The 16,976-nt window shown below is 42.3% G+C and overlaps 1 protein-coding gene across 3 annotated transcripts in view; it reads left to right on the top strand.

Annotated features, from left to right (window-relative positions):
- RNF123 (ring finger protein 123) overlaps positions 1-16,976 on the top strand; it is a 1,600,675-nt gene that overhangs the window by 350,357 nt on the left and 1,233,342 nt on the right. For all 3 annotated transcript variants that reach the window (XM_078661207.1, XM_078661208.1, XM_078661206.1), the window contains exons 12-14: positions 2,545-2,649; positions 7,167-7,292; positions 8,422-8,514. In XM_078661207.1, coding sequence (XP_078517333.1) covers positions 2,545-2,649; positions 7,167-7,292; positions 8,422-8,514 — 324 coding nt within the window. The remainder of the gene's footprint in view (positions 1-2,544; positions 2,650-7,166; positions 7,293-8,421; positions 8,515-16,976) is intronic.

Here is a 16,976-nt window from a genome sequence, read left to right as displayed (position 1 = left end):
CCAAGATAGCAAATCTCTATTAAATGGCTAATTTGTATTAGCATCCTTACCCTGCTGGACTCAGATGGCAGGTTTTTGCCCTTTGAAGGGCAGGGTCATTGGCTGCAGCCATGTATATGTATATTCCACTGGAGGTGAGATTACTGGCAAAACTGGTTGTAAAACCGTTTTGGGTCAGACAGCACAAAGTACATTTTTAAAGTTATTTTCCACTAAAACTATTAAAGGTCTACTTTCACTATGAAATTAGATTTTTAAAACTAAGTGGAAAATAAATTTCAATGAATTTGCTAGAATAAACCTACCGTAGGTGAAAATACAAGTCGAGGGTTTTAAATCTTGTTTTGCCCTGTTCATGCAGAATCTAGCTAAACCTACATAGTGAGAACAGCGTTTTGATATTTAGTTACTATTGCACACAATTCCAAATATGTTGTCACCTTTTTATATATTGAGCACCCAACCTTGTGGGCATGTATACAACTTTTTTTTTCTGCATGCCAAATGCACTTTTCTTTTCCATGTGTTACCACAGTGCTTTAAAACTGAAGTACAACTAGATCCCAGTGGTTCTCTTCGCAGCCATATATTTTTGTCATGTGTGGGTATGTAAATAAACAGTGCATGCCACATATGATATTTAACCACAACATCATTAGTGCAATTTCTGCACCATCTACTATGGTCTTACAGAAAAGTTAAATGGACCAATTGCATGGAACCACATTTACAGTACTATCTTAGGACCAGGACACATACACAGAGGCATTGATAGACAGTGTCACAACTCAGAGTCCTAATAACAGTAAAAATAGTGTCCTGTAAATCTTGAGTGACCATGCAGAAAGGCATCTAGGAATTTAGAAAATGTGCATGAATATTAATGTTCTAAGCTACCTTGTCTTTCAGCTTGATATTTTAGAGAAGTTTCTGGAAAATATCAATGTTTATTTGATTTTGGACAGATTACATTATTACTCATTCACTTTGTGTAGCATCTTCACAAGGTTACATCAACCACGTTTCCTCTTTAATTCCACTATAGTGTGCCAGCATGGGATACAACTATTTGAAATTAGGGCCATCTTAAATGTATGCAGTGTCTAAAATTAAGTCTGTGGAAGAAACAAGTATCCAAAGCTTCTACTGTTCCTTTGACTGTTTCACATTCATCACAACACCAAAGTTATTCTTAAACACTTCTTTATTTGGAAATCATGCCTCCCCCAATTCTGTATTTAATGGCAGAGTCTGGTTATTTATATACCTACCATTGAGTGCTAATAGTACCAGGGAAGCCTGTGAGTCTTTAAGAAATTGCCTCCTCTCTAAATTCAACAGCAGCCTGACCAAAGGAATGTCTCCTTTGTTCGGAGTATGGACTTCTCTGATCTCATTTTCAACCAAAATAGATGTTTTGACCCCAAGTCCTTCATAAACAATTCTCAACTTATGTAGGGCATTTCTTTGAAAATATATTATCTTTTAATATTCACTTCTTGTTAATATGAGTTTGATATGAGTTTGCGGAGTCTATGATCTGCAATGATTTTTGAAGTCCACCATGTAAAAGGTAGCTCTCTGCACATCTGTGAATAAACAACTTAAAGTTATTTGGTCCAATTCAGGATCCAAAAGTAAGGAATATTGTCAGCTCAACTTGTTATAAATTCACCTCATGTTAATTAAGGCTCTGCTTGTTTGAGTTCAGACAGCATTTAAATGTTGCAGAAATGCTTTTGAGAACTTGCTTGGATATTCTGCATTGGCAGGACAGCTTTTCATGTTCTTCTTCCCAATTCTTTGGATGCTGACAAATTTGCTACACAAATTACCAACCAAAAATGTAGATTGTCATTGCCTATTTCTAAAGGCTTCACATCTGAACTCAAGTGGTTCATAGTGCACAGATGTTTTCTGTACTCTGTAAACTGTAGCACTGTACCAGAACAGTGACATTTTCTCAACATGTACCTTTACAGAAGCTTGGTTTCTCATTTCTAATCTCCTAGCACATTGTCTAGTTCTGCAGATGCAGTGCCTTAGCCTTGACAGATTTTCTGTGGACATCACATTTCTTTCAGCAGCTGAACAACATAATGGTTCAGAATACGTATTTCAGTCTGTTATGAATTTACATTCATGTACGAGCATATCTTTCCTTTATTGCTTTCTTGCAGCTATTGGTGATATCTGACAAGAAGCCGATTGTAACAGTATGTCCTGAATTTGTGGAAAGATTAACTATACCTTTTTATTCAGAACATTACTACTTTTAATGATTGCACCTTTGTCATTTTAGAGTTGTTTGTACCTTTGCATGTTTACTATACTTTTGCATTCTTACTTTGCTGTTCACCCTACTTTGTAATAATCTTTGTTGAGTGAAAAATAGTATTTTCATACTAAATTGATATTACGTTTCAAACTTGTGCACTCTTGTTTCAGGTTCAAATGACTATGCAAGATTCTTGCGAACATCTTTTATGTTGCATTTACTTGCAAGAATGGCATCTAAAATTTACTTTGATCTCTATTTTGCAGGAAGGCAAGTTGATGGAGCAGGACGCTGCTATATGGCAGCTTCAGGGGGAGCCGACTGTGCTGATCTCACTGGCACACATTTTCAACCACTTTGCTCCTCTAATGGTTTGTTTCTTTCTTTTATGATCGATTGTACTCACTTTTTTGATCAAACTTTAAATTTTTTATATAGGTTGACAATTACCGATTACACTAGCGGTTGCACAGTTGCTTCACTCACTAGTTTACGGTTATGGAAAAGTCCTGCAGGAATGAATGAAAAGATTAATAAGCTATAACGTATTGACATTCTATAATTAAAATAATATGTGCATGAGCTGAAAGCCATGATAATGTATAAACACAAATGGAATCAACAGGAATGCAAACTAAAAGGCCAGTTAGAATAATTTAGCACATACATTTTGTTGTTTATTTTCTTTCTTGTTTAAGAGATGGAATAGGTCACTGTACAGTGCAGAGTGTAGGCATAGAAATATACCCTACTCGTTAGTTACTGTTGTAAGAGACAAATGTAATGACGGAATGGTTGGAGAGCCCAATAATATTATATAGTTTACAAAACCAACTCCTATGATTGAACTACTCAGTCGTTCTAAAAATATAGGTAGAATAGATGTTCGAGATTGTATCTTCTTTTATATCACTAATTTAAAAAGTTACTCCGTTTGAAATCTCCACAGTTACCAGGCTTAATATTTCTTATTAGCAGTCCCGTAGAGCACATAGCAGAGCATCCTTGATAAAAGTCTAAATGGCCTGGGGACTCTTCAGTCTATCCAATAATTAGAGCAACCCACTGTAATCTAGCTTCACCCTCTGTCCTCTATGGCCAGTGCAGCCCAACATTGATTGTTGATACTAGATATCTATCTGTTCACCAGTCATAGTTTAAACTGCAAGTTCAGGGTTAGGCCACAAGCAAAAAGAACCATTATGAAATATTTAGTAAACCTTCAATATCACACCGAGCAAGCCTGTTGCTTCCATTGAGCTATTCCTAATTTAACTAATGAAAGGCTTTTCTTGACCAGAAACCTTTAAAAGGTGATTAGGTTATCCAAGTAGGTGTCTACGTAACAGGGCCAGGGTTAGTGATATTCAACCAACTTGTGTAGCTGTAATCATTGATTCTTGTTCTGGAAACTATTGCGCAGGTCAATGTCAAGTAAGGGATATTTATTCCAGTGAGTTATCATTCTCATTGTTTTATGCCCAGACCCCGAGATAATAGTGTTGATTGATGTGAGGCCAAAACAGTGAGCTACTGTAATCCTAGAAGGCCTGGGTACAGTCTTTGATACATTAGCAAAGATATGGGAGAGGGAAGGACAAACAGCCTATAAAAATTCATGCCATTTACTTAGACAGAATAATGTGCACACCACAAAAACACCCAAGGAGCAACCTGGTATTCCTAGGAGCCTAGGTAATATAGTCAATGTAGCAAGAGATGAGATATTCTTCCAGAATTATTTACAGTAACAATGATGCATTGAAGCGATTAATAAAAGAATTAATCAAGAAGATGGATGCCCAAATAAAGTCAAGAATTTTGATTATGATGTTAAAACTTATTGTAAGCAGTTGTGAGACTTTAATATCACTCCTAAGGCCATAGAACCAATCCCTGGATTGTAGAGATTTCTGGACAAGAGAAAGAGGGGTAGGCATTGATGCCAAAAGGTGGAGGTGGGTGGGGGAGGGACTTTCATTCTTAACAGAAGGCTAAAAGCTATCTCAAATGTATCCTAGCAACTGAAGATTTCTTAAAGATTATGATGTTAAAACTGATTGTAAGCAGTTGTGAGACTTTAATATCACTCCTAAGGCCATAGAACCAATCCCTGGATTGTAGAGATTTCTGGACAAGAGAAAGATGGGTAGGCATTGATGCCAAAAGGTGGAGGTGGGTGGGGGAGGGACTTTCATTCTTAACAGAAGGCTAAAAGCTATCTCAAATGTATCCTAGCAACTGAAGATTTCTTAAAGAAATAACTACAGTAATAGTTTGTATTTTTGGTAATTATCCCACTTCGTTTTGCCCTCTGTCCAACTGGAGTCCTTCCATCTTCTTTCAAAATATCAGTTTGCTAGCTGGTCAGAGATGTTTGGTTAGTTAATTGATTGACCTTTTCAGTTATTCAGTCTTGAACCCTGCATATAACCTTTTCATGCACCGCTACTCTGAGCATTTCAACCAGCCCCTCTGTATGGGACAGGCGTGCCAGTCCACAAGTATGCACATTTTCCCATTGAACAGCCATCTCCATTGATATGAGATATTGGGTATCTTTGAGCTGTCGTGCAGCAGGATAAGACTTGACCATAGGTTGCAATGGTAGTACGTCAATAGCCTTAAAGGCTCATAATATTGTGGTCCAGTAAGGGAGTAATTTAGAGGAAGACCATAGAATATGTATGAGGTCACAGTTGCCTTGATAAATATCGCCAGCATGTACAGAGTTTACTTTTTTATTTTAGTTTAATGTTTGGCAGAGTGCAGTCCTCCTCTCGAAGTTTAAGTCAACAGTCTGATATTTAATACTGCTTTGACTTCGAACATAGTTTTTTTTAATTAATGTTTTAGAGATGAAAGATGTCATGCAGCACAGTAGCATCTACTGCACGGTTCTCAGGACAATCAATGACTTCTTCTGTTTTTGTTAGAAACTGACAAAATGTTCAGTAGAACCCTGGTCTTTTTTAAATTTGCCTCTAGTAATACCGTCCAAGCTCATACAGAATCTAGGCATAAGGTTCCAGAATTGGATTGTTTTCCCCAATGTGTGCCTACTTTCCGATTTTTGGAGGGATATCAGTGATCAATATTACATTCACTTACATTCAGGGTTCTTTTGCACAAGGAGACCTATGAAATTACTGAAATAGTTCATTGGGCAAAAATGTTTGCACTAGTGGTGCGTTAGCCTTTCAAGTGGCTAATATGGTGACTACTTTCAATAGACTAGGGGAGAGGAGTTGGCATAATGGCTAGGCCGGTCGACCTTGAATCTGAGGAACTAAGGATTCTCGGCAATGACGCTGAACATCCTGTGATTCTGGGCAAATCACGTAATCTTTCGGGTCAAGTTTGCGTTATATAAAACTGTAAAAAAAAAAAAATAGACAGATCTTTCAGAAAATTATTATGTAATCATCAAGGAAATATAGCACATTAAGATGAACCCTAGGATATGCCAGTCGGTGAAGATCGAACACAGGAAGTCAACATTTTTGGCGAGAAGCAAATCAGGAAGAATAGAGAAGACCGCACATTTTGTTCCTGAAGCACTACCTACAAAATTCACACTGACAAGTCTGCAGAAGTCAAAATAACTATCAGAGTGCTTCAAGAGTTTATGTAGTCAATCTGCGAACTCGAGTGTAGTGTGTATGCCTTGTGCTTCTCTAGTTGGCTTGTAGTCTTTCAGTTGCAACAGTAGCGTAGCGTACGGTGCCACAAGTTGTGAAGTGTTCTCAAGCCCTGAGGGAGGCATCCCTTGTCAGAATTTTATAAAAAATGGCAGTTCTTTGCCTCTACTCAATCATGCCCTCATTAGCGAAGGGCTTGGACATTTTCATACCTTCCATTGTTTGCTTCCTTTCCTGTCTCAAGCTTGCCATACGTTGAAATACGACATAGGAGTGTGCTGAATATTCAGTTGTCTTTAGAATCTGACTCAGCAGGTCTTCCGTTTTTCCTTACTGCCTCAAGGTTCTATATTTTCATGTCAATATCTTCACCTAGCGGGTTTCATGTCATTGCCTTCACCTAAGGTGTTACATGACATTGTATTCACCTATTGTGGGAGTTAAAAGGGCATCCAAAAGTTTGCACTCTGAACTATCCCCTATTAAGGAGTTTGGCTAAGGGTGCTACCTCTGATGCACAAGATCTATATGCATGTTGTTCCCCTCCAGGAACTCCAACTCCCCTGGAAAAACAACTTGGGGCTACTCCACGGTATTTGCAACTTGAGCCTACAGTTCTCCAAACACTAGGTGTCCCGAAGCTAGTTGGGCAGGAGCAGGAGTGCGGTAGTCAGCAGGAGCCTGAGACAAAGCCATGTTTGTCCCCACCTGACCACATCTCTATCTGCTGGCATGCTTAGAGAAAGATAACTTTTCTGACTATGGAAACTAGTGACACTACAAATCTAAATTGTATTTTTTTGCAGCCTAAATATAGTACTTTTTCAATTGTTCATATTCTGTTTATAACTTTAAATTCATTGCTTACTTGTCATTGTTAAGAAATATGTAATGAATTAAAAGTAAATATTTCAAGGAGAGGCAAACTTAAGTAGATTTCTGAATACTGCCTTCTGGAAAATATGTGGCATCTATCAGCTATTTGGGCCGGAGCTGGAAGAGGCCATTTAATGCTTCTTGGAAAGAAGATTATGATTTACCACCTTAAAGTTTAGGAAGGTGCCCTGTGGCAGACAGCACCCACTACCAAGGAAGCATTTTAGTTAACAAAACCTCCTCCCCTATAACGTAGTAAGATTACAGTTCGCTAGTAGGAAAGAAGCTGTTCACTGGGTGGGTTATGAATTGTGTATACCTTACATACTACAGTTGTCTGGTGTTAATTTGAGCTGTTTTTTTGCCCTCAGTGCAAAGTCTACCTGGTTGAAGATGTTCTGATGAATTTCCTCCTCAGCATCCTGGAAGGGGGAGGCTCTGTGGAAGAGCACTCTCTTATTCAGCGACTCCTGGATCTCATGTGGCTTCTTATGGAGGTGGGCTCATATAACAGTTTCCCAAATTTCATTTTAGAACTGTGCAAGTATCTACTTGTAATCTGGGAATTTTGTTCACATCCAAATGTAATTTTTTCTGCATCGATTTTAAAAATAACATTTCGTTTTCCTTCACTCTTTACATCCATAGTTCTTGCTATATGCCAGGGGCTAAAAATCTGTCCTTTTAAGAGGGGGTGTACTTGTGTTGTCTAAAGTCCATGACTACCTAATCTCAGTCCATCAGATGGCAGACGGGAAGAATTATCTTTCTTAAGAATATAATTTTGTTTTAATTCTCTCACTTGATTATGTAATTTTGTATATCTTGTGCTGTGTTCAGTCTCCGGTATGCTGATATTTGCAAAACTCTGCTTCACCCTGTGCACAGAGCCCCACCAATCACTGAGCTTAATTGAAGTGTTGCCGGTGAGCACCTTCCGAAAGTTACCTTTTGGTTTTCATGATTATTGGTAAGCGAGTGCTCTATAAGAAGAGTTGTGCAAAATCAGTTTTTCCTTCGGAGCATATAGAACAGAAGTAAACATTGAATAAATATAATATAAAGTTAAATACCTTTCTCAGACCTATGGGTTCCTGGAAGTTAGCAGAAACTATGAATTTGTCTCCTAAAAGTCATATCCTGGCATGATCACTTATTGCTTAACAAAATGTACATTTCATCTGTGTAACAGTATTCTGTCTACACATTGTCCATCAAATCCTTATCAGAGATATTGCATCGAATTTCAAGTGAGAGTAGTTCACCCATCCTATTATGTACTTTATATACCATGCATTTAGTTATTTTGCATCTTGCACTATGCATGGGATTACTTATGACAACTGTGCTTCTATGTCTTGAGTGCAGTAAGCAATTTGCTATTCTTGACTTTCATGCTCACAGTTGTCCATTAATACTAATTGTCTGAGGTCTTTCAAGATTGCTTGTGATGGCTAATATGTGAAACCATTTCATGTGCACTCCAAATCTCTTAATTGATTGAAGCAACTTTACCTTCTTTAGGTCTTGGTGTTCTAGTTCTAGTTGCATCTCTTATCTTCTCTGCCTCTCATACCTATAGATTATAGTGGTACACTAAAACATATGGTTCATTTTGCTTTGCAGGATTATGAAGTGCAGGAATGCCTCAAACAGCTGATGATGTCCCTGCTGCGTGCATACAGGTTTTCTCCCATCATCCCTGACCTTGGATTGCAAGTAAGTATTGCATATGGGGTCTGTTCTTCCTGATGCATGTATTGCTGTGTTGCTAATTTATTGGTTTTATATAGTGCTGCATCACCTCGATGGGGCTTTCAGACTGCTTTGCGGCAATAGTGCTTGTAGAACCGAAGTTACTGTCACTATCACATGCATTGTAAAAATAATATGCATTTGTTTAGGATTTCTGTATGAAGCCATTAAGTTACTTCTGAGTGGTGTCTTAAGTTATTTAGATGCATAGAAACACATTTTAGCAGTGTGGGCTGGAGTATAAGTGGGTGGCTGGTTAGTAAAATTAGATGTTCTTCCGGATCAAACCCTTTGGTGTACAGTTAAAGGCATGTCTAAATAAGCATGTGACTGAGTTCAGATAGCAGATTGTGGTTCAGGACAATCCATCGCTTTGGACTTGCACTCTCCGGCACCTGCCTCGATGTTTCATCTCTTTGTAGGTTTGTAGACTGAGCAGATGGTAAGTGAAAGTTTGTGAAAGGTGATGAGATTTTGAGGAAGAAAAATATAAATGCAAAACTCTCTAGTCCGCTCCTCTCCGTGGTCATTTTGGAGTAGTGGTAGGATTTTGCAAAGTAGGAAGAGTTGGAAATGGTTCAATTTAACTACTGTGTTAACCTGAGGTGCTAAGGAAAGGTGTGTGCCCAACAGTAGTCTCAGTTTTCTCACATTCACGAACGTTGATAGAGAAAGTCAAGGCTTTGTAAGGTTGTGTATTGGGGCCTATTGCCCCTATCACATGGATCTCTGTTTTAGGTGCATTCATACAGAGAAAGTTCTCCTTCATTTAAACAAGGAAATATAAGTGTGATGGTGGTTGGGTTGTCAGGTGATCAACCTATAAGTGGATTTACATATATTTTGCATACATTTGGAATTTTGTGTGTTATTGGCCTAATAGCTGTGTCAAGGAACATAAGTGGATATTGGCTGGTGGACAAGGAAGAGATGATCCTTGTGGTATGGTACACATGCCAGGGCATTTAGATGATTTGACGAACCCTATGGTGATTTGACTGCGGTTGAGAGGAATGATTCTCTCCATAAGAGAACTGGTCCTGCTATGCCTGCCCATTGTTCTAACCTTCCCAGTAGAATGGTGTGATGGATTGTATTGTTAACTGCAGAAAGGTCAAAAGGTATATGTGATTTTGCGTTGTCCTCCTCCATGGACCTCCCTGATGTTTGGGTAAGGCGGATTCCACCTCTCTTTGAGATGAGACTCATTGACTGGGTATCATGAAGGAGGTCGTGGAATTCCACATATTCTTAGAGCTGTCTCGTTGTCTCTATTTCTGTGATTTTGTTACGGAACAGTAGGTTAAAGATCGGTCAGTAGTTGGCTAAGTTCTTCAGGTTTACAGATAGCTTTTTCCGGGGGATGGATAGGACGTGAAAAGGGCATGTTTGAAAGCATCTGAGACAACTCCGTCATGGAAGGTGTGGTTAATCACATTTGATGTGTCCACCATGATGATGAAGAAGAGGAATTGTGTGAAAGAGGAGACTGAGCAAATTGGACCTTTTTCTTTTGTTAGCCACGTTAGGCAGCTGAACAGTCTCCACAGATTGCAATGAGATGAGGGGCAACTATAAAAAAGTGTGGCATGACTTAAAATTAGGAAGCATATTCCTGTGAGTCAGTGATGTAATTTTGGGTCTTGGTCATTTTTGATTTGCAGTAATTGAGATGGGGTTCACAGTGTTGTATGGTCATTCGGATATCACTTGTCTTGTCATCTGGTTAAAGTTAAAGATTTCCTTAGTTGAGGATGTTGGGGTGAGCATGGGAAACTTTGGCAAACCAAATGAGGGCCTCTAGTAATAGGAACTCCTAACACAGATGCTATTAAGTAGAAGTTTGTTCATCCACAACCCATGCATGGTTGACAGTGACAGCAATCTCATCAACTGAAAAGCCGAGAACCCCATACAAAAACATGCAATGACCTTGACCGTGTCATCTTCATGCTTCTCAGGTGCCTTAATGGCTTAACACATCTTTCTCCCTTCCAATGTTAACTAAAACTGAATATTTTAACCATATATATATATTGATTCCTACAAAAAATAAGGATGCTGAGATAGTGAAATGTATACTGTAAATACCATGCATTCTTAAATTGAAATTTAACAGGTTGAACAAAAACCCAGGATGCTAACCTACCTCAGAGTGCAATATAACTATACACGCACACACACACACACACACACACCCACCCACACACACGCACACGCACACACACACACTTCCAACCAAGTGGGTGCTCTCCTCATCCTTCTTTTTCTCACACTTTCATCCCCACTACTCACCATACCATTGTATGTTACTCCATTTATCTTTACATGTCTTTGCCCACTAACGCACAAAGCTACGTCTGTGCTCCCTTCTTTTTGGCTCACTTCTTCATCACCGATCAACATGGACCACTGCAAGACTCCTCAACTCCACTTTCACCTTTAGGCATGCACCCTCGCTGATAAATGTCAAACCTACTGCGATTTCACTTCTGACTTCCTTTAAGTGCTACATGGTTTCCTTGAGCTCTCCTACCTGAATTGGACCATAAAACATTGAAAAACCTGCAGTCGTACACCCTGACTTCACCTTCACCCAATCACCAGCCTTCTTTAGTCTTGTGATGGCCCCTCCTTTCCTGTTGCTCACCTGTGCTCCATCTACCAAACGCCAAAACTAGGCAGGAGTCAGTTTTGTTCCATGTTCTTTCCCTCACATCAATTTGAAATGTGGCATAACAATCAAACTGTTAGTGGTAGTGTGATAAGCCATATCATGTACATCACTATATATTGTTATTCTGATAGATACATCTGCCGTGTGGATTCCTCACCTTGTGAATATCCCCTTGCGTCAGCAACATTCGGAAATTCTTTTTGTAGCTTCGCGCCGACGTGGATCCGGACGTCACAGAGGCACGGCACCGCTCGCGACTTCGCTGACGTCACTGACGCCTATAATAGGCCCACGCCGGCGTGATGACATCAGTTCCCTTTTTTCCGCGTCATCGACGCTAACGGTTTTCTGGGATCGTACTGTAGCTTCACAGTAACTTTGTTACTATTATTCTATTGTGTCTATCTTTAATTTCTTCGAGATGTCGTCGAAGAAGACTGGTTTTAAGGCTTGCGGGGAATGTGGCAAGACAATGTCTATAACCGACCTGCATGAATGCTGTGTCTGGTGCCTGAGTTCCGACCATGACGTCGAGGATTGCCCTTGCTGCAAGAAGATGACCCCGAAGGCTTTACGAGAGAGGGAGACGAAACTCCTCGTAGCAAAACTAAAGAATAAGAGAGTTAAGAAGTCTTCGAAGTCTCGATCTCGATGTTCGAGGTCTCGTTCGAGGTCTCGTTCGAGGTCACGCTCGGAGTCGTCTTCGGCTCATGCTTCGAAATCTTCGAAGAAGAAGCACAAGAAGAGGAGCCATGAGTCACATCATCACTCAGAAAAGGACTCTAGTTCAAGACCGAAGTCCCAGGTCAAACATCTAAGTAAGGAAGTGGAAGTTTCGGAATCGGAAGATCATAACTCTGTTGGTGAGGCTTCGCATCTGAATTCGCCCGAGTCTCAGAAGCAGGTCCATTCTCCAGTTCTATCCATTCCTTCTGGTCAGGAGGATGAAGGTGAGGAGCAGGGGGCTGGTGAAGTCGAGGTTCCGGTACCTGCGGGTTCGTCGACCCCGGTTCCAGGACTCGATGAAGAGGTCGACGTCGTTTAGACTCCGCCTCCTCAGGAACAACCCAGAGGTCCATATCCGGATTTTCCGGCTCCAGGTCAGGATCCATCTCAATGTCGTCGATGCCGAGGCGTACGACACCGACTCCATCGACGCCGGTTCCATCGACGCCGATCGGGTACCTGCCCTATAGATTTGGACAGAAAGGCCTAGGAGAGGTCCAATGTATTAATATAGAAACACCTAAACCCAGGCAAATTACACCACAAATACAGGTTTATTCATTTTATATCAAATTTTATTTTTCATGAGTAAATATTTTAGACTGCCTTTCATTGCAGATACATAAATATGTTTTGTGGGAAAACCTACACCATAATAAATAGACACAAAAATATAACCATCATCGCTTGGTGTTGTATGATTTGTGAATGATTGTTGTATGAATGTAGATGATATGTCAGAGCGGAATTTGAACCACTGTTTATATTTATTTATATTTTTGTGTCTATTTATTATGGTGTAGGTTTTCCCACAAAACATATTTATGTATCTGCAATGAAAGGCAGTCTAAAATATTTACTCATGAAAAATAAAATTTTAGGCCTTTCTGTCCAAATCCATAGGGCAGGTACCCGTTCCGTATTTGATGTTCTTTTCCCCGTCTACCTGCCTTAGATTGATGTGGGGTCCCCCTCTGAATTGAATCCATCGACGCCGATACCTACAACTCCGAAGCAGGATTCTGCTCGACCTCGTATAAAACTACCTCATCCGACTTCGGGTTCGACGCCGGCCCCGACCCCGTCGGAGTCGATTCCGAATCCATCGACTTCTATTGTGAAGGAAAGATCTCTGAGAGAAGCTCAGAGACTTCTGGAAGAAGAAAGATATCAATATTCAGAAACTGAAGAGGGGGAGTTACAGGATTCTGAAGATCCTTTTGAGGACTTGGGTGAAGCCAGTGGGCTTGAACTGTGTCCTGAACGGGATTTTACTTCAGTGTCAAATGTACCGTCGAAAGATGTGGTGCCTTATCACACCGTTATGAAAAAAAGCAGCAAGTTTATTGAACATTACTCTGCCCACTGCTGATTATAAACCAAATATTTTAACTGAGGTTCTTCATTCACCCTCATCTGTTATTGAACCTATGTTACCCTTCAATGATGCCTTATCTGAGCCCATCTATGAAGTCTGGAAGAAGCCTTTGTCTGCTCCTGCAGTTTCTAGGACAGTGGCGAGGAGGTACAGAGTTGCTCCAGGTGACCCTGAATTCTTGTCAACACACCCCCTGCCTGAGAGTTTAGTTGTACAGGCTGCCTGTTCGAAAAGGTCTGCTGGGGCTTTTCCGCAGGTTCCTGGGGATAAGGAATCCAGGAAGCAGGATCAAACCGCCAAGAAAGTCTTCTCCTCAGCCAGTATGGCGCTTAAGTCAACTAACGCAACTTGTCTGAAGGGGAGGTATATTCATGCATTGATGGATTCTGTCAAGCAGTTGGTTCCGAAAATCCCTGAGGAAGAGAGGAAAGATTTTCAGGAGGTGATATCGGACACTCAGGCAGCTGCGAGACAAGTGATTCAGAGTGGTCTGGACACTGCTGATTCGGTGGCGAGGGTCATGGGCTCTTCCGTAGCCACTAGGAGGGCTGCCTGGCTTAAATCATCGGAGTTCTCTGCAGACGTTCAGTCTGTTTTGATGGACTTGCCTTTTGATGGCTCAGGATTGTATGGTAAGAAGGCTGATGCTGCCTTGGAACGTTTTAAGGACAGTAGAGCCACTGCAAAATCTTTGGGTCTCCAGTCCAGAGGTACTACTGGAAGACGCTTCAGAGGGTTTGGCAGATCTTCCTTTCGTTCTTACAGACCATCTCAGCAGCAGCCACAACAGCAGCAGAATACGCTGTACAAGTCGTACAGGGGCAGGCAAAGATCCCGCCCTAGAGGTCGTCAAGCTTCCTCCTCCTCTTCCTCACCCCCTGCCAACGCAGCAAAGCAGCCCTAGATCCGCCATTCCGGATCATGTGGGCACAGTGGGGGGGTCGGCTTACACATTTTCTACAAGATTGGGAATTAATAACATCGGATCTTTGGGTTCTCAATCTTGTAGAGAATGGGTATGCACTTCCTTTCCAGGAATTCCCTCCCAATTACCCTCCTTGCCAGGGTTATTGTTCGGAGGACCACCTGCTTCTCCTGCAGGAAGAAGTCCTGGCTTTGTTCCGAAAAGGTGCGATAGAGGTGGTTCCAGAGCAGGAAAGGGGTCAGGGGTGCTATTCCCGGTATTTCCTGATCCCCAAGAAAGATGAAAGGCTTCGGCCAATCCTGGACCTCAGAATTTTGAACCTTTACCTGAAACAGGAAAAGTTCAAGATGCTCACTCTTGCGCAGGTTCTTCAAGCGCTGCTAGAAGAAGACTGGATGGTGTCGATCGACTTGCAGGATGCGTATTTTCATATTCCCATCTTGAAGTCGCACAGAAAGTATCTCCGTTTTACGGTTGGGTCACAACACGACCAGTTTGTGGTCCTTCCGTTTGGTCTTACTACTGCACCTCGAGTTTTCACCAAGGTGATGGCAGTGGTGGCAGCTCATCTCAGGAGAACGGGGATACATGTGTTTCCGTATCTAGACGACTGACTGATCAAGGCGGAGTCGCCGGAGAAGGTGCTCCATCATCTGCAGGAGACCACTCAGTTGTTGCACAGGTTGGGTTTTTCGATAAATGTACCCAAGTCTCACCTGGTGCCCTCACAGCGCAACCTGTTCATAGGTGCGGTACTGGACACTACTGTGTGTCGTGCATTCCCTCCTCCTCAAAGGATTCGCGACATACAGGAAATGATTCCTTTGTTCTGCTATGGGGCGGTCGTTCCAGTTCTAAAGGTTCTTCGCCTGCTCGGTCTGATGGCTTCTTGTATTCTGTTGGTCAACCATGCACGCTGGCACATGAGGGCACTCCAGTGGTGCCTCCGCAGGCAGTGGTATCAGCACAACGGAGATCTCAGGGAGTCAGTGAAGATCTCCAGAGAAACTGCAGCGGATCTGTCTTGGTGGAGCGTGGAAGGCAATCTGTCTCAAGGGAAGCCTTTCCAGATTCCTCCATCGGTTGCCACAGTGATATCGGACGCGTCCACTCTCGGGTGGGGTGCTCATCTGGGGGACCTGGAGGTCAAGGGTCTTTGGTCTCCAGAGGAAAGGTTGCTTCACATCAATCTTTTAGAATTGCGGGCGATACGTCTGGCGCTCAAGGCCTCCCTCCCTTCCCTTCGCGGTCAGTCGGTTCAGGTCCTGACGGACAACACGACCGCGATGTGGTACATCAACAAGCAGGGTCGCAGTGTCTCTGCAGAGAGGCACTGCGTCTCTGGTCCTGTGTTCAGGACCATCGGATTTGTCTAATGGCAAATCATCTGGCCGGAGTTCAGAACGTTCGTGCAGACAGTCTCAGTCGGCAGTTCTCTGCCGATCACGAGTGGAAGCTCCATCCGGGGGTAGTTCACAACATCTTTCAGATGTGGGGGACTCCTCGGGTGGACCTGTTCGCCACTCGCGAGAATGCTCACTGCCTGTCATTCTGCAGTCTCCAGTATCCGATGCAAGGAGCCTTGGGGGACGCGTTTCAGTTGAGTTGGAGCTCGCAACTCCTTTACGCGTTTCCTCCCATACCTTTGATTCCTCGGGTTCTGAGGAAAATTCGCCAAGACCGGGCCCAAGTCATATTGATCGCCCCGGATTGGCCAAGAAGGGTGTGGTATTCAGACCTTCTCCACCTCTCCTCTCACCCGCCGCTCCGTCTCCCTCACAGGGCAGATCTCCTCTCTCAGATGGAGGGGCAGGTTCTACACCCCCACCTCCAGACCTTACACCTTCATGCCTGGAGATTGAACGGGGCAACCTGATTTCTTTTTCTCTCCCTCACGATGTGGTGGATGTCATTTTGTCAGCCAGGCGTGACTCCACTAAGTCCATCTATTCTTATAGGTGGTCTAAATTTGTTACTTGGTGCAGGGAGAAGTCTATAGACCCTTTGAGGGCCCATTTATCTGATGTTCTCCAGTTTGCCCTTTCTCTGGCACAGCAAGGGCTTGCTGTTGCCACGGTGAAGGGTTATCTTTCTGCGCTGTCGGCTTTTATCTGTTTGCCTGACCAGCCTTCTCTTTTTAAATCTCCTATAGTTTTAAGGTTTTTGAAGGGCCTCACGAATAAGTTCCCTCCTACTCCTTTTATTGTGCCTCAGTGGGATTTAAATCTTGTTTTGACATTTTTAATGGGTGCTCCTTTTGAGCCTCTTCACAAATGTCCTATGAGGCTTCTGACTTTCAAAACGGTTTTCCTTGTTGCAATAACCTCGGCAAGGAGGGTAAGTGAGCTTCAAGCTCTTAGTCACAAGCCCCCTTTCTTGTCCATTCATGCTGATCGAATGGTTCTTAGGACCAGGGCTGCTTTTCTGCCAAAGGTGGTGACTTCTTTCCACCTTGGTCAATCCATTACCCTTCCTACCTTTTATCCTCCCCCACACCCTTCCAAGGAGGAGGAGAGATTACACCGTCTTGACCCCAGGAGGGCGGTGTCTTTTTACCTGGACAGGACTAAAGACTGTCGTTTGGATGACCAGCTCTTTATTGGCTTTGCTGGCTGCAAGAAAGGAAGAGCGGTCCATAAGAGGACTTTGTCAAGATGGATCGTCCTCTGTATCAAGATCTGCTACTCTTTGGCCGGTAAGGAGCCTCCAGAGGGTATAAG

This window comes from Lissotriton helveticus, chromosome 9, assembly GCF_964261635.1.
Source record: "Lissotriton helveticus chromosome 9, aLisHel1.1, whole genome shotgun sequence".
Taxonomy (NCBI): domain Eukaryota; kingdom Metazoa; phylum Chordata; class Amphibia; order Caudata; family Salamandridae; genus Lissotriton; species Lissotriton helveticus.
This window is presented reverse-complemented; position numbering and strand designations above follow the sequence as displayed.